General features: G+C 43.5%; 1 protein-coding gene across 2 annotated transcripts in view; it reads left to right on the forward strand.

Moving 5' to 3' along the window:
* The first annotated feature begins 9685 nt into the window (after nucleotides 1-9685).
* The window catches only part of LOC132833714 (MORN repeat-containing protein 1-like), a 200164-nt gene continuing 183630 nt past the window's right edge, over nucleotides 9686-26219 (forward strand). Inside the window, exons 1-5 of one of the 2 annotated variants that reach the window (XM_060852222.1) lie at nucleotides 9686-9767; nucleotides 15957-16028; nucleotides 18133-18231; nucleotides 20547-20657; nucleotides 20809-20899. In XM_060852222.1, coding sequence (XP_060708205.1) covers nucleotides 9707-9767; nucleotides 15957-16028; nucleotides 18133-18231; nucleotides 20547-20657; nucleotides 20809-20899 — 434 coding nt within the window. In that variant the 5' untranslated portion in view covers nucleotides 9686-9706. Of the gene's footprint in view, nucleotides 9768-13977; nucleotides 14060-15956; nucleotides 16029-18132; nucleotides 18232-20546; nucleotides 20658-20808; nucleotides 20900-26219 lie in introns of those variants that run through there. The other variant, XM_060852223.1, reaches the window with a different exon arrangement.

Consider the following 26219-nt stretch of genomic DNA (forward strand, 5'->3'; position numbering starts at 1 on the left):
GCTACAAACAATGGTTTGTTTAAGGTTTGGTGCTTGTTTAAAGGTCAGAAGTGGAGGTGCAGGGAAGATCTTGGTGAGGTGCTCATTCTCATGGATAATGTGTTACAGGCTGCGAAGAACATGGAAGTTCTTTTAAAATTACATTACCTATAGTGTGGAAACAGGGCCTTCAGCCCAACTAGTCCACACCGACCTGCCGAAGAGTAACCCACCCAGACCTATTTCCCATGCACCTAACACTATGGGCAATTTAGCATGGCCAATTCACCTAACCTGCACATCTTTGGACTGTGGGAGGAAACCATAGCACCTGGAGAAAACCCACGCATACACGGGGAAAATGTGCAAACTCCACATAGACAGTTGCCCGAGGCTGAAATTGAACCTGGGACCCTGGTGCTGTGAGGCAGCAGTGCTAACGACTGAGCCACCGTGCTGCCCTGAGTGGAGTTTCTCCACTCCCGGGAAGTACTGGACAACAAAGGGTACCCTATCGGTTGCATCTCGTGCCTGGCACCTGAGGAGGTCATTATGGTTTCTCACCGTGGCACATCGGAACTGGTGATCGATGAGTTGGGTATTGCATCCTGTTCCTTTGAGGGCATCCTTCAGCATCTTCAGGTGTCCATTCTGTTCCTCTTCATCCAAACAGATCCTGTGTATGTGTAGGACTTGTCTGTAGGAGGTGGCTGTTTTAGTATGTTCAGGGTGGAAGCTAGAGAAATGCAGCATTGTGAGGTTATCTGTGGATGTATGGTAGAGTGAGGTACTGAGGTGCCCATCCTTCATGGACATGCGTGTGTCTAAGAATGAGACTGAGTCCAAACAGTAGTCCACGGTAAGTGATGGTGGCATGAAACTTCATATCATTGTGTTATTCCCACCTTTTCCTCCGCTACATCGATGACTGTATCGGCGCTGCCTCGTGCTCCCACGAGGAGGTTGAACAGTTCATCAACTTTACTAACACCTTCCATCCCGACCTGAAATTCACCTGGACTGTCTCAGACTCCTCCCTCCCCTTCCTAGACCTTTCCATTTCTATCTCGGGCGACCGACTCAACACAGACATCTATTATAAACCGACTGACTCCCACAGCTACCTGGACTACACCTCCTCCCACCCTGCCCCCTGTAAAAACGCCATCCCATATTCCCAATTCCTTCGTCTCCGCCGCATCTGCTCCCAGGAGGACCAATTCCAACACCGCACAACCCAGATGGCCTCCTTCTTCAAGGACCGCAGATTCCCCCCAGACGTGATCGACGATGCCCTCCACCGCATCTCCTCCACTTCCCGCTCCTCCGCCCTTGAGCCCCGCTCCTCCAACCGCCACCAAGACAGAACCCCACTGGTTCTCACCTACCACCCCACCAACCTGCGCATACAACGTATTATCCGCCGCCATTTCCGCCACCTCCAAACGGACCCCACCACCAAGGATATATTTCCCTCCCCTCCCCTATCAGCGTTCCGCAAGGACCACTCCCTTCGTGACTCCCTTGTCAGATCCACACCCCCCACCAACCCAACCTCCACCCCCGGCACCTTCCCCTGCAACCGCAGGAAATGTAAAACTTGCGCCCACACCTCCACACTCACTTCCCTCCAAGGCCCCAAGGGATCCTTCCATATCCGCCACAAGTTCACCTGTACCTCCACACACATCATCTATTGCATCCGCTGCACCCGATGTGGCCTCCTCTATATTGGTGAGACAGGCCGCTTACTTGCGGAACGCTTCAGAGAACACCTCTGGGCCGCCCGAACCAACCAACCCAATCACCCCGTGGCTCAACACTTTAACTCCCCCTCCCACTCCACCGAGGACATGCAGGTCCTTGGACTCCTCCACCGGCAGAACACAACTACACGACGGCTGGAGGAGGAGCGCCTCATCTTCCGCCTGGGAACCCTCCAACCACAAGGTATGAATTCAGATTTCTCCAGCTTCCTCATTTCCCCTCCCCCCACCTTGTCTCAGTCGGTTCCCTCAACTCAGCACCGCCCTCCTAACTTGCAATCCTCTTCCTGACCTCTCCGCCCCCACCCCACTCCGGCCTATCACCCTCACCTTGACCTCCTTCCACCTATCCCACCTCCATCGCCCCTCCCCCTAGTCCCTCCTCCCTACCTTTTATCTCAGCCGGCTTGGCTCTCTCTCTCTTATTCCTGATGAAGGGCTTATGCTCGAAACGTCGAATTCTCTATTCCTGAGATGCTGCCTAACCTGCTGTGCTTTGACCAGCAACACATTTGCAGCTCAGTGACTCCTCGCCATGGGTGCAGAGGAAAAAAATATCATCAATATATCTGCCTCACACCTTTAATGCATTGTCTGAGCTGAGATGTCACCTCTTTTTATAAAACCTTAAATTATCTCGGGAATGTGACTTGAAAGAAGTTCTGGGATTTACATATTAATGTATCGAAACCTGCAATCCATTCTAAATGATTTAAGACTTAACAGCAGTCCATGTTCTTTCAATACGTTGCATCAGTTGTATGACACGTTAATCTTTTACTATAAACTCTGTGTCACATGATCCTGCCCCACTAGCTACCTGACGAAGGAGCAGTGCTCCAAAAGCTTGTACTTCCAAATGAACCTGTTGGACTATAACCTGGTGTTGTGTGATTTTTAACTTTGTCCACCCCAGTCCTAACACCGGCTCCTCCACATCACTGTTTCCCAAAGTAATGGGTCCCTCACAGGGACAGAGAGGAGCAAGAAAGTGGACCAATGGAATGTTGTATTCCTGCTCTAGGCCCTGAGCTAGCTGGCTAGAACGTCTACAATCAGGAAACAAGGGCCTCCATGGCCACTTTTAAAAAGACAAAGCAAGCCATTTGTAAATGATTGAGAGTTACAAATTCTTAAATCAATTCTATGGCTTCATTTTTTCCACTTAAATGCTCAACAATAATCCAGCTGCTGGACTGTATCCTACTTGGTACTTATAGTAATGCACACAGAGCATCTGTCCACTGAAAATGCTTATCTGAAACGTTCTGCCCAGACACGACACATGGTGAAGCTGACTATATATTGGATTCTCTGGTAGATTGGAATCTGTGTCTCGACACTGCTCCAAATTCCACTGACGGCTGCACTCAGCATTTAATCCCTTTTCAATGCTGGAGCTGGGAGGAGGTGAGTTGCAGGACCACATTGCAGTGGAATGTTTGTGTCAGTCTGCCACTTTGACACACAGCAGCTTTTGCTGACTGCCAACTTTCTTTGACCTGTTAATGTCACTTCTCCAGAAAATCAGAATAAAACCCCCACTATTGCACTAGGAACTGGGTTTCTACTTCTCCTGCTCGCTTAGATTCCTGATGGATGGCTTATTCCCGAAACGTCCACTCTTTTGCTCTTTGGATGCTACATGACCTGCTGTGCTTTCTCAGTGCCACACTTTTCAGCACTTAGAGAGTATCATCTGAATAGAATAGAATACAATATCCTTTAATGTCACGTGTACGGAGGTACAGGAGTACAGTGAAAAGTTTACAATGATGCCTCTCATGGTGCCATCTTAGGTGCAAAGTACCAAGGAAGGGTAGCTCAGTGGTTAGCACTGCTGCCTCACAGTGCCAGGGACCCAGGTTCAATCCCAGCCTCAGGCGACTTGTCAATGTGAAGTTTGCACATGCTTCGTGTCTGCATGGATTCCCTCTGGATATTTCCAGTTTCCTCCCACAGTCCAAAGATAGGCAAGCTAGGTGAATTGACATGCTAACTTTCCCTGTAGTGTCCAGGGTTTGGTGGATTTGCTATGGGAAACGCAAGATTACAGAGATAGGGTAAGAGGATGGATTTGGTTGTCATGATTTTCAGAATGGGATTCTATGAAATTTTACACACAAAAAAGAGGAATAAAAACTAAAAATTGCATTATCTTACAGTGATTCTTAGAAATAAGACATAGTTAAATGGATAAACATTACAGTTAGATAAACAAATTCCAGATAAACATTACATTATAGTAGCTCAGTGTAGGGGCTTCCATGAATGGTCCAATCTGCTGACCGCCCATGCCAGACTCCGGTCTGACAATCATCCCCATTCTGCTCCAGGTCTCCAGCCTGCTCTGTTCCGGCTCTCAGCCACTCCGATCTGCTCCAGGCCTCCATCCTGCTCTGCTCCGGCTCTCAGCCATTCCAACCTCCTCCAGGCCTCCATCCCGCTCTGCTCCTGCTCTCAGTCACGTAATGAAATTTTAGAATTGATAATCAAAAACAGGTAAGTATTCAGGAGTGCTTTGTCGGAGAAGAGAGAGAAACTGAGATGTTTGTGGATGGAATTCCAGACCTCAGAATCAAAGCAACTGAAGGCCTTTGGTTAGTTTTTAGCTTTCTAGTCCAGGTTTTATGAATTGAATTTAAATTGCACCAGTTGCCATGGTGGAAATTGAACCCCGAATCATTTGTACCTGGGTCTCTGGATTACTAGTCTACTACAAGTGACATTACAACAAGGCAACTGACTGACATGAGCATATTTAGCAGGCCTTCCAGGCCTCAACTCCCCTTTCATGAAACTCAGCATAGCTGTCAACATCCTGATATTTCAAAAATCTACCTCCACTTCAAATACTGTCAGTGATCAAGTATCCACAACTAAGTGAGACAGAGAATTCCAGACGTACACCAACCTCTATGAGAAGAAATTCCTTCACCTCTCAGTTCAGAATGGAGGCCTGTCACTAGCGGTGTGCCACAAGGATTAGTTCTGGGTCATAGAATCATAGAGATGTACTGTATAGAAACAGTCATAAGAAGAGCCTGTGTAGGCTGGGACTTTTTTCCCTGGAGCAAGGAAGGTTGAGGAGTGACCTTATACAGGTCTATAAAATCATGAGGGGCTTAGATAAGATGAATAGCACAAGACTTTTTCTAAGAGTTCGTGGAGTCCAAAACTAAAGGGCATAGTGAGAGGGGAAAGATTTAAATGACACCTAAAGGGCAATGTTTTCACACAGAGGGAAGTGCATTTATGGAATAAGCTGCAAAAGGAATTGGTAAATATAGGTACAATTACAACATTTAAAAGACGTGCACAGGTACATGAATAGGAAAGGTTTAGAAGGAAAGGACAGCAAGTGGGACTAGTTCAGTTTAGGATACCTGTTTGGCATGGATGAGTTGGACCGAAGGGTCTGTTTCCCTCCCATATGACAATGAATCCATAAACGAGTTGCCTTATTCCGTAACTTACCCCTGGTTTGAGATTCCCTCATTAATGGAAACATCTTCTCAATATCTACCCTGCCAAGCCCACTCAGAATCTTGCACGTTTTAGTTTCTTCTAAACTCTAATCAGGAAAGACCTAAACTGTTTAGCTGCTCTCAATAAGTAAACGCACTCATCCTAGGAGTCAGCAAAGTGAATCTCTTTTGAACTGTCACAAATAAACACCCAGTCTGGTTTTGCTGATTGGTGTGCGCAAATTGCTTGCATTTTTTTCTGACTCGAAAGACCACATTTCAAAAACTGTCTAATTGGCTGCGAAGTGCTTTGGGATGTTCTGAGGTTGTGGAAAACACTGTATAAATTAAAGTTTTTTACGAATCTGGAGAGTAGGAACTGAATGATCACTGAATGTTTGGTGTTCACTAATGTTGATCATCTTTTAATTCACTTACAGGATATGAGCGTCTCTGGCCAGGCCAATGTTTATTGTCCATCCCTGATTGTCCTGAGGGCAGTTAAGAGTCAAACACATTGCTGCAGGTTCAAGGTTACATGTAAGCCAGACTGGGTGAGGGTGGCAGAATTCCTTCTCTAAAGGACATTCATGAACCAGATGGGTTTTTCTGACAACCACCAGTGGTTTCATGGTCACCATTAGATCCTTAATTCCAGATTCTTTACTGAATTCAAATTCTACCATCTACCAGATCCCCAATACATAAGCTGAATTTCTGGATTAACAGTCAAGTGATAATACTACAGGGCCCATTGCCTAGAATACAGGTGAAAGGGTTAATGCTGAAGAATGCCATAAGTACCATCAACTATGATTATGTCATATGAGAACAACTTAAGACCTTGAAGGAGTAAGACCATTAATTGGGGTTTTCTTCGTTGACTCAATAACAGCATCTATCACATTGATGTAACTTGTAACAGTATGAGCCTCTTATCATTAGCTTACCGTGTGATTTTCTGAGACAACACTAGACCAAGCAGGTCCTGTAGGTCCCTACCAGGAAAGAGGATAGTGGCAGCAAACCTACGAGAAAGATGATACGACATGATGAGCAGTAGTGGGGTTTCATCTTATAACATGGTCACAGCAGCATGGATTCCATTTAGCTGCATCCTACAACATCAGAGGAAATTTAAAGACTCCTTCCAAGCCAGTTTTAAGAAATTGCTCGTGCAGATGGTCAGCAGCTAGAAAAACTGAGAAATCTCAAGAAGAGGACCTCCTGGCAATGAACAACAAAGAAGAATCGACAATTGATGGTCAAAGGTATTTCAGACCTGGTGAGGGTTGTTCAACAACAAGAGGGAGCTCAGAACTCTGTGCAGCTGGAGATTTAATCACACCAAGATGGTTACAAGTTGCATTGGCTGCTGCTGATCCATAGAAGCCATCCCAATTTGAGGTACAGCTAGAGAGTGAATGGGCATCATAGGCTTCATGAAAAAACTTGAAGTCCCTGGTAAGCATGCAGTTTTAAATGGCACAATTTACGGGCTACGAAAACTGGAATAAAATACAGGTGCCCATAGCAAGTGGCACCTTGAGCAATGTTCCCTTTAAATTGCATGGCACTCCCAAGCGATCCACACACAGTGATCAGCTTCATTAATCATGACATTGATTGTCAATTCCAGAAGAAGCTGCGGCACATGGACTTCAGAGAGTGACACATCCAGAATAAAAATGAGAAGGAATGCTGACTGTGAGGCACAGTTTTGTCAGGAAAATCAAGGGCCACAGAAACAGACCTTGCAATGTTGTGAAGCCATAATTAGAGTGTTAAAGGAGCAATTTAGAAACCTGAACAAATAAAATCTAATGGAAAAAGAAAGTGAGGAGACCATTGAAGCCATGGGAAAGGCATGACTTAAACTGCAGGTAAGTAAGGAAAGATTTAATTAAACCCCATGCTGCAGGATTCATCGAGGAAGAAAAGGCGTCAAAACAACAGGGATCATTATTTAGAGCAAGAATCAATCAGCTGTGTAAAATGATTAAAAACAGGATTCATTTTGTAGAGCAACTAACAGAGGCATTCATTCAGTAAGGCTGTTAAGAGAACAGAATCATTATTTAAACTACTTTAAAGTGAGGTGAAAGCAAAGATATTAAGGAAATGAGAATTGTTTATTATTTATGGCATTCATCTAGAAAAGCTGCAGAGAAGGCAGAAATCATCTATTATACTCACAAAATGCTGGAATCCTGTGTTTTGACCACAAAGCAGCAAAATGAAAAACCTTTACCCCTGACTAATTCACCTAACACTATGGCAATTTAGCATGGCCACTTCACCTGCACATCTTTGGATGGTGGGAGGAAACCCACGCAGACATGGGGAGAATGTGCAAAGTCCACAAAGACAGTCACATAAAGCAGGAATTGAACACACTGAGCCACTGTGCTGCCATCTTAAAATTTAAAAAATGTTGAAATGAGGTTCCAAACCCTCTTTCACCTGGACTGCTCTTCAGTTTACAGAAACATTTACATTCCTGTTTTTTTAGCTGTCTACAATTGAGGGGGAAACAGATCAGAGAATTGCTTCATGAGAATTGCTGCTGGATCTAGCCTAACAGGTCCAAACAGCAAGCAGTCAATGGCCAACTGCCAGCCTCTCTCCCACAACTATTTCAATGCTTGGGTATCTCTAAAGAAGGAGCATACGTTGTCAGCCAATACACAAGAGGCTTTCCTAGGTATCAGAATGACTGAAGTTCATAATACAAGTAATTGTTATCATGCAATAAACTACATCTTGTCAAGACAAGAGTCTCTTGTTAGACTACCAGCAATTTCCTTCATGAGATCAAACAGTCCCTGTAGATCCTTACTAGAATGGAGAATGATAGCAGCAAATCTATCAATTAGCTCAGATAACATGATGAACAGTGGTGAGGATTCATTTTATGACATATAAAAGCTTAAGTTTACAGATAAAACTCAAAAGGAGGTCATTTGGTCTATCAGGTCTGTGGCAATCAAAGAACTGCTATCCTGTCTAATCTAACCTTTCAACTCTTGTCCATAGACCCACCTCAAGTATAAGTCCAGATTTTAAAAAAAGCCAATAAGAGTTTTTCCCTCAGTCTATATACGTTCAGGCAGTGAGTTCCAGATCCCCAACACTCTCTGGGTGAAAAATATTCTCAACTCCCCTCAAATCATTTTACTAATTGCTTTAAATCTATGCCCCCCCAGCTACTTATGTCCCCAGCTGCAACGGAGAGCTAGAACTGACAACCGGAAGCAGCAGATTCAAACCACTACAAATGCAGGAGGAAAGATCACAGAAGCGCTTCACAGGAGGCTCCCAAGCACTGAGGATGTCACCTAGACAGGGGACGAAACATCTGCAACATAAATTCCCAGCTCGGTGAACAGAACCACAACAACGAGCGCCCGAGCTACAAATCTTCTCACAAACTTTGAAAAGGCTACTTATTTCTCTGCTGAGGGACATATATTGTTCCTATCTACTCGATTCAGGTTTCTCAATTCTGAACTCAATTAAATCTCCCATAAGTTTATTCTGCTCCCAAGGCAACAAACCCTGTCCAACAAAGCTTTCCTAAATTGATAAAACTTTCCATTCCTGGCAACTTGTGTGTGAATCTCTCCTGTACTCTCTGTAGTCTGATCATACCTGGTTTGTTTGCAAAAGGATGAAGAATTCTGTTAAATATGTAATAGGAGCCAGTGGAGCCCAGGACTGGGAGAGCAGTAAGTCTGGAGTTGCAACATAAAGAAAAGAGGGCTGAGCAGCGTACAGATATGAAGCTCATGTGGGAGATTTTACTTGGGAGTCTGGATCTAAATCTGTGCTTTGGGCTTGAGCAGCCAGGACCAGATACAGAATATTGCATTTGAAAAAGCATGTTGAAGCTAATCAAATTTTAGGTGTGGTAGTCACATGGTTTCCTCATAGCATTGCCAACTGAAGTTGGACATATTCCTGCAGATTTAATCACATGATCTTTTAGCGCAAAAATACTTTCAACTTGTTTTGACATTTGTATAAATAAAGAAGTATTCCAGGAAAACAAAACTTTTTTTGTAAATACCCTGGTGATTTGTCAATGAATTGCTCCCAGCAATATCCAGATTTTGTTTTGTAATTCTTAGAAAATCTAGAACTACCTGGGAGGGATCTTACTGCAGTGAGGTTACACCAAGGAACAAGAAGCTGACAGAAAAGACAACTGAAGTTAACAAAACCCACTCAGCACAATATGCCTCTCCCTCCCCTGTCCTCCCAACTGGGCCCAGGAAGATTCCTCATCAGAGTATGAGCAGTGGCCTGTGGGTGGCGCAAACGTTGGGAGGACCGTTCCTCTGGCGCCACCTCCTGCGATCATCTTGCGGGCCGTTGGTCGGGAGCATTGGACCCGCTGGAAACTCCGGCTCGCTATTGGTGAGTCTCCCCTAGCAACGGCGCCAGGGCCTCGGCCAATGGGCGGCGCTGTTATTGATTTCGGGCCGCCGCGCGATGGAGGTACAACAGGGCTCTGGTCGTTATGTCGGGGACGTGAAACGACAGCTGCGGGACGGTGAGGAGCCGGAATCGGCCGGTTACCGGGCCGTTTAGAGGGCTATACAGGGCAGTTGGGAAGTTGTGTGCTGGTTGTTGTATTTGGTATATTTTTTTTCCCACGTGTCTCTGGTTGTCAAGCGTGTTAACTTAGTGGTCAATCTGCTTGTTGTGTCGTTGTAAAACAGTTTAAACTCTGATGTGGAGGATATGGAGAATCAATAACCACCTAAACAGCTTACTTTAACATAACAAACACTGAGCCATAAGAGGAGGCTATTTTTCACCTCTCCCTCCTTATTAAATATATTTCATCATGTTAAACATCTCACAACACCAGGTTATAGTCCAACAGGTTCATTTGGAGTACCTTTGGAGCGCTGCTTCTTCATCAGGTAGCTGTGGAGTGAGATCATAAGACAGAATGTATAGCAAAAGATCACAATATCATGCAATTGATTCAATATATTGAACAAACCTAGATTGCTGTTAAGTCTTTAATCTTTTTGAATGGGTTGCAGGTATCAATTCATTAATACGTAAATCCCAGAACTTCTTCCAAGTCCCATTCCTGAGATAACTTAAGATTTTATATAAAAAAGTGACATCTCAGCCCTGACACACTATAGGTGTGAGGTTAGAGTCTGTCTGTATTCCAATCTTGAGTCAGACCGGTTCTATTTCCAAGTAGGAATTTATAAAAACACACGGACTGACTGCCTGTTGTATATATTTTTGAACAAAATAGAATGTTTCTGCAAATTCATTTGTGATTTGATCTTGGTTTTAACTTTTAAACCTCACTGGGGATAACTCTATTCTAAGCACTATGTTTGACAACAAGCCCTTTCATTTAATTGAGTTTTTTTTAACAGTGGTAGGTATATGAAGGTAAGAAAGGAGGTCATGCACATTAAATCAGGGTCAGGACTTAGTGTGAATGAAATGGTGCAATTTTGATGGATATGTACTTCATTGTGAAAAATGATGTTAGAAATTTAAACAGCAAATGTCCTATCCTGCCTGTCTTTTAGTCTGTCTATCTTCACATGCACCATTTCTAGTTACACTCCACCTTACTTATAAGATACAATAAATAAATGAAATTGCTATTTATCCAGGCTAGGAGTTACACTGAAACGTCTTGAGGTTGTCATTTACAGAAACACATGTTTGTCACATATCTTTACTGGACATATTTGTTTCAAAAAAGTTTGACTTAGTCATTGCTAATCTTCAATCCCACCCTGAGACAAAGGACTGCTGGGGTCTAATCTCTCACTTTCGGATTCTCTGACTTTTCTGCAAATGCAAATTCACCCGATAGGGGTGGGTGGGTGGGTGTGTGCGTGCGTGCAAGTGAGGGGGAGAGATCGTGAGTGTGACAGAGTATAAACCTGCGAGAGGGTGTGACCGTGGGTGAGAGTGAATGGGGTGCCTGTGTGTGTGTGTCTGTGTGAGTGTGAGAGCATGTAAGAATGTGTGTGCGTGATAGTGTAGTGAGGTCACCTGTAGTGTGACATGAACCCAAGGTCCCTGTTAAGGCCATTCTCTTGGGTGCCGAATATGTTTAGGATGGAAGCTAGAGAAGTGCACTTCTCTATTACATAATAAAACAGCCATCCCCAATGGACAAGCCGTATGCATACACAGTATGCATACTAAACTCATCTTTTCCTACCTCGGCACTGTCCTATCCCTTCCCCCTAGTCTAGTAACTCCCCAATATGTTCGAGACACCACCCATACCCTCCACCTCCTCCAAGACATCCATTTCCCCAGCCCCCAACACCTCATCTTCACCATGGATATCCAATCCCTCTACATCTCCATCAGCTGTGACCAGGGCCTCCAAGCCCTCTGTTTCTTCCTCTTCCGACATCCTCAACAGTACCATTCCACCGACACACTCATTTGTTTGGCTGAACTGGTCTTCACCCTCAACAATTTCTCCTTTGAATCCGCCCACTTCCTCCAGACCAAAGGGGTCGCCATGGGCACCCGTATGGGCCCCAGCTATGCCTGCCTCTTTGTTGGCTACATAGAACAGTCCACCTTCCATAGTTACACCGGCACCACTCCCCGCCTCTTCCCCTGCTACTTTGATGACTGCATTGGCGCCACCTCGTGCTCCCGCGAGGAGGTTGAGCAATTCATCAACTTCACCAACACATTCTACCCTGACCTTAAATTTACCTGGACCATCTCTGACACCTCCCTCCCTTCCTGGACCTCTCCATCTCCATTAATGACCACCGACTTAACACCAACATTTTTTACAAGCCCACCGACTCCCACAGCTGCTTGGATTACACCTCTTTCCACCATACCTCCTGCAAAAATGCCATCCCGTATTCCCAATTCCTCCGTCTCCGCCATATCTGCTCCCAGGAGGACCAGTTCCACCACAGAACACACCGGATGGCCTCCTTCTTTAGAGACCGCAATTTCCCATGTGGTTAAAGATGCCCTCCAAGGCATCTCGTCCACATCCCGCCCCTCCGCCCTCAGACCTCACCCCTCCAACCGTAACAAGGACAGAACCCCCCTGGTGCTCACCTTCCACCCTATCAACCTTCGCAAAAACCAAATCATCTGCCAACATTTCTGCAACCTCCAAATGGACCCCACCACCAGGGATATATTTCCCTCCTCACCCCTCTCCGCTTTCCGCAAAGACCGTTCCCTCTGTGACTACCTGGTCAGGTCCACGCCCCCCAACAACCCACCCTCCCATCCTGGCACTGCCCCTGCTACTGCAGTAATTGCAAAACCTGTGCCCATACCTCCTCCCTCATCTCCATTCAAGGCCCCAAAGAAGCCTTCCACATCCATAAAAGTTTTACCTGCACACCCACCAATATCATTTATTTTATCAGTTGCTCCCAATGCGGTTTTCTCTCCATTGGGGAGACTGGATGCTTCCTAGCAGAGCGCTTTAGGGAACATCTCTGGGACACCTGCACCAATCAACCACACCGCCCTGTGGCCCAACATTTCAACTCCCCTTCCCACTCAGCCGAAGACATGGAGGTCCTGGACCTCCTTCACCACCGCTCCCTCACCACCCGACACTTGGAGGAAGAACGCCTCATCGTCTGCCTCGGAACACTTCAACCCCAGGGCATCAATGTGGACTTCACCAGTTTCCTCATTTCCCCTTCCCCCACCTCACCCCAGTTCCAAACTTCCAGCTCAGCACTGTCCCCATGACTTGTCCTACCTGCCTGTCTTCCTTTTCACCTGTCCACTCCACCCTCCTCTCTGACCTATCACCTCCATCTCCACCCCCATTCACCCATTGTACTCTTTGCAACTTCCCCCCACCCTCCTCCCTGGCCTATAACCTCCATCCCCACCCCCATTCACCTATTGTACTCTACGCTACTTTCTCCCCACTCCCACCCTCCACTCATTTATCTCTTTATCCTGCAGGCATTCTGCCTCTATTCCTGATGAAGGGCTTTTGCCCGAAACGTCGATTTTCCTGCTCCTCAGATGCTGCCTGAACTGTTGTGCTTTTCCAGCACCACTCTAATCTAGAATCTGGTTTCCAACATCTGCAGTCCTTGTTTTTACCATATGCATACACAGGATCAGTTCAGCTGGGGAGGAAGGCGACGGACACTTGAAGGTGCTGAAGGATACCCTCATAAGAACAGGGTACGATGCTCAACTCATCGATTGCCAGTGCCAATGTGCCACAGTGAGAAACTGTAATGACCTCCTCAGGAGACAGACACTGGATCCAACCGATAGGGTACCCTTCGTTGTCCAGTACCTCCCAGCAGTGGAGAAACTACGGCATGTCTTCACAGCCTGCTACACATTATCGATGAGGATGAGCATCTCACCAAGACCTTGCCTACGCCTCCACTTCTCACCCTTAAACAAATGCCGAACCTGAAACAGACAATTGTTTGCAGCAAACTGCCCAGACTTCAGGACAACATCGACTACAACACCGTACTACTCTTGGCGACCACTGCAAGATGTGTTAGAGTGTTGACATGGATACCACCATTATACATGGGGACACCACCCACCATGTTTGCATGTGACTCGGCCACTGTTGTCTGTCGTATACGCTGCAGACAAGATGCCCCGAGACATGGTAAATTGGCAAGACCCAACAGATGCTACGGCAACGGATGAATGGATACCGCGCAACAATCGTCAAATGGGGATCATTCTCCAAGGCGGACTTCAGCATATGCAACAATGCAGAGTGGCTGAGCAGAGGCTGATAGCTAAATTTGGCACTCATGAGGATGGCCTTCAGCAGGATGTTGGATTCATGTCACACTACAGGTGACTCCACTACACTATACACTCTAACGCACACATACAAGCACACATACACACATACTCTTCTGCTCTTTCGCTCATGCAGATCCTCTCTCATACACACTTTGTCTTTCAGACACACACGTATACCCCACACACACTCACCCATGCGCGCTCTCTCACTCTGTTTGTCTAGAGCCAGTCTGACTCAAGATTGGAATACAGACAAACTCTAACCTCACACCTTTTACTGCATTTTATGAACTAAGATGTCACTTTTGTTATAAACTCTTAAGTTATGTTGGGAATGGGACTTGAAAGAAATTCTGGGATTTACATTTAATGAATCGATACCTGCGACGCATTCTAAAAGATGAAAGATTTAACAGCAGTCTAGGTTTGTTCAATATATTGTATCGGTTGCGTGATACTATGATCTTTTGCTATAAATTCCATGTCTTGCAATCCTGCCCCACTAGTTACCTGATGAGGGCACAGTGCTGCAAAAGCTAGTACTTCCAAATAAACCTGTTGGACTATAACCTGGTGTTGTGTGACTCAAAGTTTTGGAATTTGGGAAAAAGCCTCAAACAATCCTGGCCTGAAAATGAGAAGTTTTCTACAGAAAAGATGAATTTTTGCCCTTGGTGGTCAACTGTTTATTCCCTTTCATTAGAGTTAACTGACTCCATTTCAGACCTGAATTGGTTTCAGGCATAACATGTGTTGGAATAATACTCTACTTGTATAACCAACCACATCTCAATAACAAATAAAAACAAATGATGTCTCAACAATTCACCCCCATTCCTTTATTGCAATGCATCCTTAACTGAAGGCAATAGAGTGAATGAGGACAAAGTATCAAAGTCCTTCTTCGTTTTCCACTCATTTAAATGCCAGTTGGGATACACAGATGTTATCAATAGAAATCAAATTAACAGTCGTGTCTCCTTTCCGATTGCAAAAATAATAAGTGTCTAATAAATAATAAATGTCAAATTATACTTAAAATAAAAGTGAGTATATTACGTCAAAATGTGTTGCTGTGTCTCGTATTCTGAAACCCAGGACAGCCTCTGGTGTCTTGGCTGACAACATATGCTCCTTCTTTAGAGATATCCAAGCACTGAAATTGTTGTGGGAGAGAGGCTGGCAGTTGGTCTGAAGAACCTCCTTGAGTGCTTGCTGCCTGGACCTGTTAGGCTAGATCCAGGAGTAATTGTCATGGAGCGATTCTGGTTTGTTTCTCCCTCAGTTGTAGACAGTCAAAGAACAGGAATGTAAATTTTTCTGTAAACTGAAGAGCAGTCCAGGTGAAAGAGGGGTTGGAACCTCATTCCACCATTTTCTAAATTTTAAGATGGCAGCACGATGGCTCTGTGGTTAGCACTGCTGCCTCACAGTGCCAGGGACCCGGTTCGATTCCTGCCTCGGGCGACTGTCTGTGGAGTTTGACATTCACCCTGTATCTGTGTGGGTTTCCTCCCACAATCCAAAAGATGTGCAGGTCAAGTGAATTGGCCGTGCTAAATTGCCCATAGTGTTAGGTGCATTAGTCAGAGGAAAAACAGGGTAGATGAATGGATCCAGGTGGGTTACTCTTCGGAGAGGCGTTGTGGACTTGTTGGGCTGAAGGGCCTGTTTTCATACTGTAGGGAATCTAATCTAACCTAATCTAATCTAAGTGAATCTCCTGTTTCACTTAGTCCCAGTAACAATGAGTGTCAGTATGTCAGGTCTCTTATAAAGTTAGTTCCATACTCCGAGGTGTAATACAAATGTATATGGTCTGGAAATTTTTTTGAAAGTTTCTGACTTCAGCTCAGAATGAAATGATTTCTGAAATTTTTTTTACTGCTGTAATTAAGTGGGGAAATTCAACTTTTGTAAATAGAACATTGATTTTTATTTCTTTCAGGGTTTGGTCTGTATGTTTATCCGAACAGCTTTTATCAGTATGAGGGAGAATGGAAAAATGGGAAAAAGCACGGTAAATTATTCATGTATAACATCCATTGTGTATTGTCAAACAAAGAAAGAACTTGTGTTTTGAAATCAAGTTCTCAAATCTTGAACTTTCTGAAAAGTACTTGCAGTCAGTGAAGCACTTTTAGTGGAGGCTCCTGAGTTAACATAGGAAAGAGGGCAGTCAGTTTACACACAGCAGGGAATAATGACCAGATAATCTATTCTAGTGATATTAGATGAAACATAAACATTGTCCAGGAGATTGTATTCCAAGTCCTCACCCTTTCAGAATGGTACCATAGGATCTTTTATCTCCACCTGTGATGCTTTAGTATTTGACTGGGAAGGCAATATCTCTGATATTGCAGCATTCCCTCAGTTCTGCACAAGAGTCTGCCTAGATTTTTAGTGCTAGTCTCTGAAGTGGGTCTGCAAATCCACAACCTTATAACTCAGGCTAGTATGCTACCCACTGAGCAATACTGATATTTGTAAAATGGTATGCTTCTATAAGCTTGATTATCATTCTATGCCTTCTCAAAGAGTCATAGAGATGTATAGCACAGAAACAAACCTTTCAGTCCAAGTCATTCGTGTAGACCAGATATCCTAAATTAATCTTGGCCCATTTCCTTCTAAACCCTTTCTATTCATATACCCATCCAGATGCCTTTAGATGTTGTAATTGCACCAGCCTCCACTATTTCCTCTGACATTTCAATCCATACATGCACCATCCTCTGTGTGGAAAATGTTGCCCCTTAGGTCCTTTTAAATCTTTCCCGTCTTGCCTTAAATCTATGGCTTCTAGTTTTGGACTCCCCTACCCTGGAAAAAGACTTGGTTATTCGCCCTATCTATGCCCCTCATGATTTTATAAATCTCTATAAGATCACCCATCAGCCTCCAATGGTCAAGGAAAACAGCCCCAGCATCCTTGGCCTCTTCCTATAGCTCAAGCCCTCAAACCCTGGCAATATCCTTGTAAATCTTTTCTGCACCCTTTCAAGTTTTACAACATCTTTTCTATAGCAGGGAGACCAGAACTGAACGCAGTATTCCAAAAGGGCTAACCAATGTCCTGTACAGCCACAACATGACCTCCCAACTCCTGTACTCAGTGCACTGACCAATAAAAGCAAATGTACTCAATGCCTTCTTCACTACCCTGTCTATCTGTGAATCCACCTTCTAGGAACTTTGAACCTGTACCCCAAGTTGTCTTTGTTCAGCAACATTCTCAGGACCTTATCGTTAAGTGTATATGTCCTACCCCAATTTGCCTTTCCAAAATGCAACACCTTGCATTCATCTAAATTAAACTCCATCTGCTACTCCTCGACCATCCAATCAAGGTCCTGTTGTACTCTGAGATAACTTTCTTTGCTGTCCACTACCACCAATTTTGAAGTGCTCTAAGTTATTGATAAATTCATATGCAATGATTCCATATATAGTTTAGATTTTTGTTTAATGTTTTTAAGTTGGGTAGGGAATGGAGACTAGATATGTGATATCTGTAATTGCTTTTGACTCTGGTGCACATTATATCTAAATCCAAAGTCACATTACAGACTGTAGTGACAGGTTTTCACAAATTTAGATTCTTTAAGCTCCTTTCTATTCTCTGCAAACTTGCATCACCCTTTCTGTTGACTCCACTGAACAGCATATACTGATGTTAATAGATTATTCCTAGTGAGCTCAGGCACACTTTCCATACAGTTTTGCTGTTTTGATTCTCAGCTTTGGGATTTTTCAAATTAAATTTTGGAGTCTTAAGAAAAGACTACAACCCAACATTTTAGTTTCAATTCATAATTGTCCAAATCATTGCTCAAAACTAGTAATGCATCTACATATGATTAGCACTACTTCCTGAGAACTGTCACAGCATGTCCTTGACCGTATGTTACAGTTGATTTAAAAACAAAACTGGGTTGCAATCTTTGTCTCCTGTTTTCTTACTCCTGCAAACCCTTTTTTAAAAGAGTAAGGGAGGTCTGTTTTGTCATTGTTTGCTGTCAATATTCTGATTTGTAACCTGGTCACACAGTTCAAATTTGAACTGTCTAGCACTGATTGACAGGAAAGGCTGTGATTGATTTTATTTTTGGCCATACTAGGTATTGGGAAGTTTCTCATGAAGGATGGAAGTTACTATGAAGGAGAGTTTGCGAATGGAGAAATAGAAGGGAACGGTATCCGGTACTGGGCTTCTTCTGGTATGAACACTTGTCAAATCACTATCTGTTAAATCTTTTACACATGATTTTAAAACACATCCATGTTTAAGAAAAAGAATAATTTAGCAAATTAAGATCTTGAGGGATCGAGCAAGTGAACTTGTTGTGTGTCATTTTCACTTCAGTGATTTCATACATGCAATTAAACATTTCTGTACATTATTACTATTTGTGTTTATGAACAGTTTAAAATTAATGCCTTTGTTTCCTGTACAGATGTTGTGTCCTTAACTTATTTCTTTGTTTGTAAATGTTTAGGTTCTTCTTGGACTGTTCCTATTAATCCCATCCTTTGTTTAATGTTGATTTAAGTATTAGAACTTGCTCGCTGCTTCAGTTGATCACCAAAACCTTGCATTTACGTAGCATCTTTAACCTATTAAAACATTCCAAAACACTTCACATGAACACTATCAAATATTACTTGACACTTTCCCACATAATGGCTGAATCAGGATGGATGACCACAATCTTAGGTTTTAAGGATCATTTTAAAAGAGGTGATTTAGGGGCAAATTGAGATCACAACAATCAATGTTGAAGAATTATATTTGCTGATACATGAGAGACCAGAATTGTAAGAGTGCAGAGTTCACAGAAGAACTTGAAAAGAAGAGATAAAGTTTTAAAACTGGTGCTGTCAACAGACCGAGAGGCAATGAGGGTCAGAAAACGCAAAGGCAATGAGTGACTAGGAATTGGTGCAAGTTATGATGCAGACAGCAGAACTTTTTAGTTGAGCTCACATTTAAGGTGTTGCAAGGATCCCACTTGGCTTAGTCAAGAAGGTTTTATCAATTGATACACTGGGCCAGTGATAAGGATGCTATAGAGGTGGAAGTAGGTGATCATTTTGCAGTTTACTGTGAATAAAGTTCTCAATGTGTCTCTTGTGGAAAGTGCCTGTGTGGATATTGGATAAGGTTGGGGTTGGGATTCTCTGTGATGGCCAGTGATGAACAGCTTGCTTGTAAATTTTTTTTCTTGGCTCATACATGAGCCATAGGCACTCAGCCCCTTTGGGAAGGAAGAACATACTGTTCACAGAAACAATGACTGTTTAATGAGGTAGAGAAGGCATGCAGCTCTTTGAAGCAAAACCTAGCAAAGATTCTGCACCTGAAGGAAAAGACAGTAGACAATAGGTGCAGGAGTAGGCCATTCTGCCCTTCAAGCCTGCACCACCATTCAATATGATCATGGCTGATATTCCTTAATCAGTATCCTGTTCCTGCCTTATCTCCATAACCCTTGACTCCACGATCCTTGAGAGTTCTATTCAACTCTTAAATTAATCCAGAGACTGGGCCTCCACTGTCTTCTAGGGCAGAGCATTCCAAACAGCCACCACTCTCTGGGTGAAGAAGTTTCTCCTCATCTCTGTCCTAAATGGTCTACCCCGTATTTTTAAGCTGTGTCCTCTGGTTTGGCACTCACCAATCAGCGGAAACATGTTTACTGCCTCTAGAGTGTCCAATCCTTTAATAATTTTATATGTCTCAATCAGATCCCCTCTCAGTCTTCTAAGCTCAAGGGTATACAAGCCCAGTCATTCCAGTCTTTCAGCGTAAGGTAGTCCCGCCATTCCAGGAATTGACCTCATGAACCTACACCCTCATATAGCCAGAATGTCTTTCCTCCAATTTGGAGACCAGACCTGCACACAATACCCCAGGTGTGGTCTCACCAGGGCCGTGTACAGCTGCAGAAGAACCTCTTTGCTTCTATACTCAACCCCTCTTGTTATGAAGGCCAGCATGCTATTAGCCTTCTTCACTACCTACTGTACCTGCATGCTTACCTTCATTGACTGGTGCACAAGAGCACCCAGATGTCTTTGTACTGCCCCTTTACCAAATTGATTCCATTTAGGTAGTAATCTGCCTTCCTGTTATTGCCACCAAAGTGGATAACCATACATTTATCCACATTAAACTGCATCTGCCGTGCATGTGACCACTCACCTAACCTGTCCAGGTCACCCTGTAATCTCCTAACATCCTCCTCACATTTCACCCTGCCACCCAGCTCAGTATCATCAGCAAATTTGCTAATGTTATTACTAATACCATCTTCTGTATCATTAATATATATTGTAAAAAGCTGCGGTCCCAGCACTGATCCCTGCGGTACCCCACTGGTCACTGCCTGCCATTCCGAAGTGGAGCCGTTTATCACTACTCTTTGTTTCCTGTCAGCCAACCAACTTTCAATCCAAGTTAGTACTTTGCCCCCAATACCATGGAGGAACTTAAGCATAATCAAAATGTAAAATGCTTTTTTATTTTTTATAGGAAATGAATATTGTGGACAGTTCTCACAGGGAGAGCTTCATGGATTTGGAGTGATGAAGTACTTTGATGGCACTCGATATGAAGGAGAGTTTCACTATGGTGTCCGAACAGGTGAATGTATTTTTGTCTGATTTTTAATCTATATGTAGCCTGCCTGTTCAACTTGACATTGTATCTTGTGACATTTACTATAATTGTAGAACCAGAGGCTGACCCTCTGTTACTGATAAAATGTATAAGTCTACTTTAATTCTTTGTCTAGGACATGGAGCACTGATAGATAAAGAGGGCCAGGTGTACCGAGGCTCCTTTCACAACAATAAGAAACAAGGAGAAGGAGAAATGTATTATAAGTAAGTGAAACCTACTTATTGAGATTCTGATGTTTTTATATTCAACCTGTTCAGAGTTGTTAATACATGGCTGTGGAGCAGGTGGGATTTGAACCTAGGACTGATGCTTTGTCAAGTCACCCTAGTTAGTGAGGCAATATTTACGCATGTGCAAAATGAATAACATAGCTGTTTCCAGCTTCATTCACTTATTTACTTTCTTTATTTTCTTTTAGCTCTACATCTAACCACCGAATTTTGAAAGTTTCAAGATATTATGTATAGTGCTATCATAGAAACAGCCCGTTAGGCTCAACAAGTCCATGCTGGTGTTTATCCTTCACATAACCCATCTCCCACCTCACTTCATCTTACCCTATCAACACATTCTTCTGTGTCGAAAATCTCATGGTAAACCTTTTTGAAAATGGAAGAGAAAAGTCCAAAACATTAAATACGATAGCTGAGAGGGGAAAATGTTCCCAATATTTTTGAGGTGAAATCCACTCACTCCTCTCCTCCCATTGTTTCAATAAAATCTGAAATGTGGCACTCAAGGTACCAGAGTATGATAAGCTCCGTGTAGTTCATCTGGAATTCTGTGCCTTCAGAAGTGATGAAGATGTTTGGTATACTTGCCTTTATTGGTCATAGGAGTTGGGAGGTCATGTTGCAGCTGTACAGGGCATTAGTTCGGCCATTTTAGGAATACTGTGTGCAGTTCTAGTCTCCCTGCTATAGGAAGAATGTTGTGAAACCTGAAAGGGTTCAGAAAAGGTTTACGAGGATGTTGCCAGGGTTGGAGGCTTTGAGCTGTAGGGAGATGCTTAATAGTCTGGGGCTGTTTTCTCTGGAGCAACAGAGGCTATACGGTGACTTTAGAGGCTTATAAAATCATGATAGGGTAAATAGCCAAGGTCTTTTCCCTGGCGATGGGGAAATCCAAAACTAGAAGGCATAGGTTTAAGGTGAGAGGGGAAAGATTTAAGAGGGACCTAAGGTGCAACTTTTTCATATCGAGGGTGGTGTGTTTGTGTGGAATGATCGACCAGAGAAAGTGATGCTGGCTGGTACTATTACAATATTTAAAAGGCATCTGGATGGGTATATGAATATGAAGGGTTTCGAGGGATATAGGCCAAGTGCTGGCAAATGGGACTAGATTAATTTTGGATATGGATGAGTTGGACCAAAGGCTATGTGTCCATGCTATACAGCTCTATGACTCTAAAGTAGGACAGGAGAGGATTAGACTGTCAGAAAACTGTCAGAGAAACTTGGCCTCTGTTCTCATTGCACACACAACACAGACCAGGGCACAGTACCCTGCAAATGATGAACTGTAAAAGTCAATTAATGAGGAAAAAGATTGCTTTGACAAGAACTAATGACTCCTGCACTGCTGTGTTAGAAAGTCTTTGTTGCTCCATCAATACAAATTCCATTCCATCAAATCTCAAGTGGATTCTTTTGTGAAGGATTTCATTAATATGCCTGCTCGCAGTTACTCATCTATACAGTCATGTTTCTGTGACCTTGTGCTCTTGTTTCATGGTGGTGCCTTGCTCAGAAGTGTTGCCTGCCTTCTTTCAAGCATCTTTCTTGTAATTTTAATATATCCATTTTGTTTTCATTGGCTTTGATTATCTGACTCTCCCTGTGTTTAAACAGTATTGTTCAGTCACTTGTCTGTGCTGAGTTGGCTAACCTTCCACTGGGTTGAAGGCAGGGAAACCATGCAAAATACCGTAATGTGCCCCAGGGCTAGGGCGATGTCAGTAAGACTTGATTCTTGTTCTCCAGTGACCCCTACTGGAAAGTATGTGTTGTAATTATCAGGTAAAGAAGGCAACAGGCTCAACTGAGATATCCTCCAGGTTTATTTACAATAAATAACCATCTCATTCAGATATTAAACACTTTAAAAAGCAGGCATCTTCAGGAAAGAAAATAAATCGATGGGAAAGCAAATGAAATTGCAGTGGAACCAGAATCACTAAAAAAGAGAATGAACAATGTTATCTGCAGCTACATTTATATTGTGCTGAGACTACAGCCAGTGATACCAACTCACCATCCTGCCAGTAAACGAAGGGCATCAGCAAATAAATAGGTACAATGTATTTCTGCACTGTATAAAAATGTTTTGTATTTTTTTTCTTCCCACTTCGTATCCTGAAAATATGGGCTCCATCCTTGAATACAGTTTTCTATAGATGCTATGTAATATTGAGAGACAGTTCCACAGGCACTGAGTGATATTATGGTACAGTTCTGAAGGCACTGAGTAATCATGGGGTACTGTTCCATGGGAACTGATTAATGTTGAGGTACTGTTCCACATGCACTGAGTACTCATTTTTCTATTTGTTTATTCATGGTATATGGGCATCGCTGACTTGGCCAGCACTTATTGTCCATTCGTAATTGTCCTGGACATTGTGATTGTGAGTTGCTTTCTCAAACTCCTTGGCGTGTAGGAAGACCCACAGTGCAATTAAGAAGGGAGTTCTAGGATTTGGACCTAGATTTTGGAGTGGCACGGTGGCTCAGTGGTGCCTCACAGTACCAGGGACCTGGGTTCGATTCCCACCTCGGGTGACTGTCTGTGCGGAGTTTGCACGTTCTTCCCGTGTTTGTATGGATTTCCTCCGGGAGCTCCAGTTTCCTCCCACAATCCAAAGATGTGCTGGGCAGGTGAATTGGCCATGCTAAATTACCCATAGTATTAGAAAGAGTCAGAGAGAAATGGGTCTGGGTGGGTTACTCTTCGGAGGGCCGGTGTGGAATCGTTGGGCCGAAGGGCCTGTTTCCACACTGTAGGGAATCTAATCTAATCTAAATGAAACTATGAAAGAACAGTGATGGTGTCCCTACATCCTTACTGCTCCTATCCTTCTAAGTGGTAGCGGTTGTGAGTTTTGAGAATACTGTAGAAGGAGCCTTGGTGAGTTACTGCAACACATCTTGCACGTGGTGCACATTGCTGCCATTGTGCAAGCTGGTGTAAAAGGAGTAAATGTTGAACATGATAAATGGGGTGTGAATCAAGCAGGTGATTTTAACCCGGACTTTGTAGAGCTGCTTGAATGTTATTGTAGCTGTGCTCATCCAGGCAGATGAGGAGCATTCCATCACACTCCTGATTGTGCTTGTGGATGGTAGACAGGAGGGGAGATATTCATTGTCGAATTCCTAGAGCCTGATGGTTTCTTGTAGCCACGGTATTTATATGTGGTTCAGTTAAGTTTTTGCTCATTGGTAACCTAAGCATGTTGAAAATAGTTTTGCTGTTAAACTTCAGATTGAAAAGAACTGCTTCTGTATCTGTAATAGCACGTGCTAATCACTGCATGACCATTGGTGAATATTACCACTTCTGACTTCTGACTTCCTGATGGATGGAATGTAATTATTGGATCAGCTGAAGGTAATTGTGCCTACTCTGAGGAATGTTTGGAGTGATATCCTGAGGCTGAGGTGATTGACTGCCAACAAAAGGGCTGCATGGTGGCACAGTGGTTAGCACTGCTGCCTCACAATACCAGGGACCCAGAATCATTTCAACCTTGGGCAACTGTCTGTGTGCAGTTTGTGCATTCTCCCTGTGTCTGCATTGGTTTCCTCCCACAGTCCAAAGATGTGCAGGCTAGGTGGATTGACCATGCTAAAAATTGCCCTGTAGTGTCTGGGAATGTGCAGGTCATGTGTGTTAGCCACGGTAAATGCGGGGTTACAGGCATTGGGTGTGTTTGGGGGGGTGGTTTTGGTCTGAGTGGGATGGTTTTTGGAGGGTTGGTGCAGATTCAGTGAGCCAAATGACCTCTTTCTGCACTGTCGGGATTCTATGATGCTGTGAAATACAGACACTAGCAGAATACTTTATACCTGATTAACTTCAGTTTTGCTAAGGCTCCTTTATGCTATAGTCAATCAAATGCTGTCTTGTTGTCAAGGACAATCACTCTCCTTTCATCTCTTGAGTTAAATTTTCTTGGACTAAGGCTGTAATGAAATCAGGAGCTGAGTGATCCTGATGAAACCCAAACTGAGCAGCAGTGAGCAGGTTATTTCTTTGCTTGATAACACTGTTGATGATCCTTCTATCACTTTACTGATGATCTGGAGTAGACTGATTGACCAGATCGGGTTTGTTGCACTTTATGGACTGGATATAACTAGGCATTTTTCCACATTACAGTGGGTACGTTCCAGTGTTGGAACTGTACCTCTTGGGTAGGAACATGGCTAGTTCTGGAACACAAATCTTTCATATTATATTGTTGTCCAGACTTGTAGTATTAGTTCCTTCAATTGTTTCTTGACATAATCATGGAGTGAATCAAATTGGCTGAAGACTGACCACAGTGATGCTGAGTTTGGAGGAAATGTGATATGAATCATCTAATAGGCACTTCTGTCTGAAGATGGCAGCAAATGCTTCAGCCTTGTCTTTGACGCTAATGTGCTGGGGACCCCATTGTGCTCTCCCAACCACCACCACCAATCATTAAAGATGTGTGTATTCTCCTCCAATAAGTTGTTTAATTGTCCACCACATTTCACATGGCAAAACTGCAGGTTTTACATCTGATCTATTGGTTGTGGGATCACTTAGCCCTGTCTATTACATGCAAAACTTTCATTTTATCCAGCATACAAGTAATCCTGTATTGTAGGTTTACCAGGTTGGCTCCTCATTTTTTAGGTATCCCTGGGGTACTGCTCCTGGCATGCCCTTTGACATGTTTTGTTGGGCTAGGATTGATCTCCCAGCTTGGTGATAATGTAGAGTGGGGGATTCTGTGGGCCACAATGTTACAGATGGTACTTTGCTGTGTCCAGAGGGCATGATGAGAAATTAAAGCAAAACTGTATTTCTTTATGTAATTTTGTGTTTGAATGCTATTGTTGGACTTTTAAAATATCTCTGGCTGATCATTTGATCATAATGTCAGAAACTTGAAACTCCTGCGATGTATAGACATTCCAGCTAAAGTCGACAGAAAGGATTTGGAGATGAGCCATCTGCCTCTAGCCAACTTCTGTCAAAGGAAAATATTTCCAATGAAATAGTGGGGTGCAATTCCACAGACACTGAGTAATTTTGAGGTACAGTTCCACAGCCACAGGGTAATGTTGGAGTGCAGTTGCACAGGCATTGAGTAATGTTGGTGTAGATTTCCACAGGCACTGAGTAATGTTGAGGTACAATTCCACAGGCACTGAGTAATGTTGGCATACATTTCGACAGGCACACTGAGTAATGTTCCATCGACACTGAGTGATACAGGAGTGCAGTTCAACAGTATCTTGCTCAAGCAGTCTTTCTTTGTGTGTT

This window comes from Hemiscyllium ocellatum, chromosome 37, assembly GCF_020745735.1.
Source record: "Hemiscyllium ocellatum isolate sHemOce1 chromosome 37, sHemOce1.pat.X.cur, whole genome shotgun sequence".
NCBI lineage: Eukaryota > Metazoa > Chordata > Chondrichthyes > Orectolobiformes > Hemiscylliidae > Hemiscyllium > Hemiscyllium ocellatum.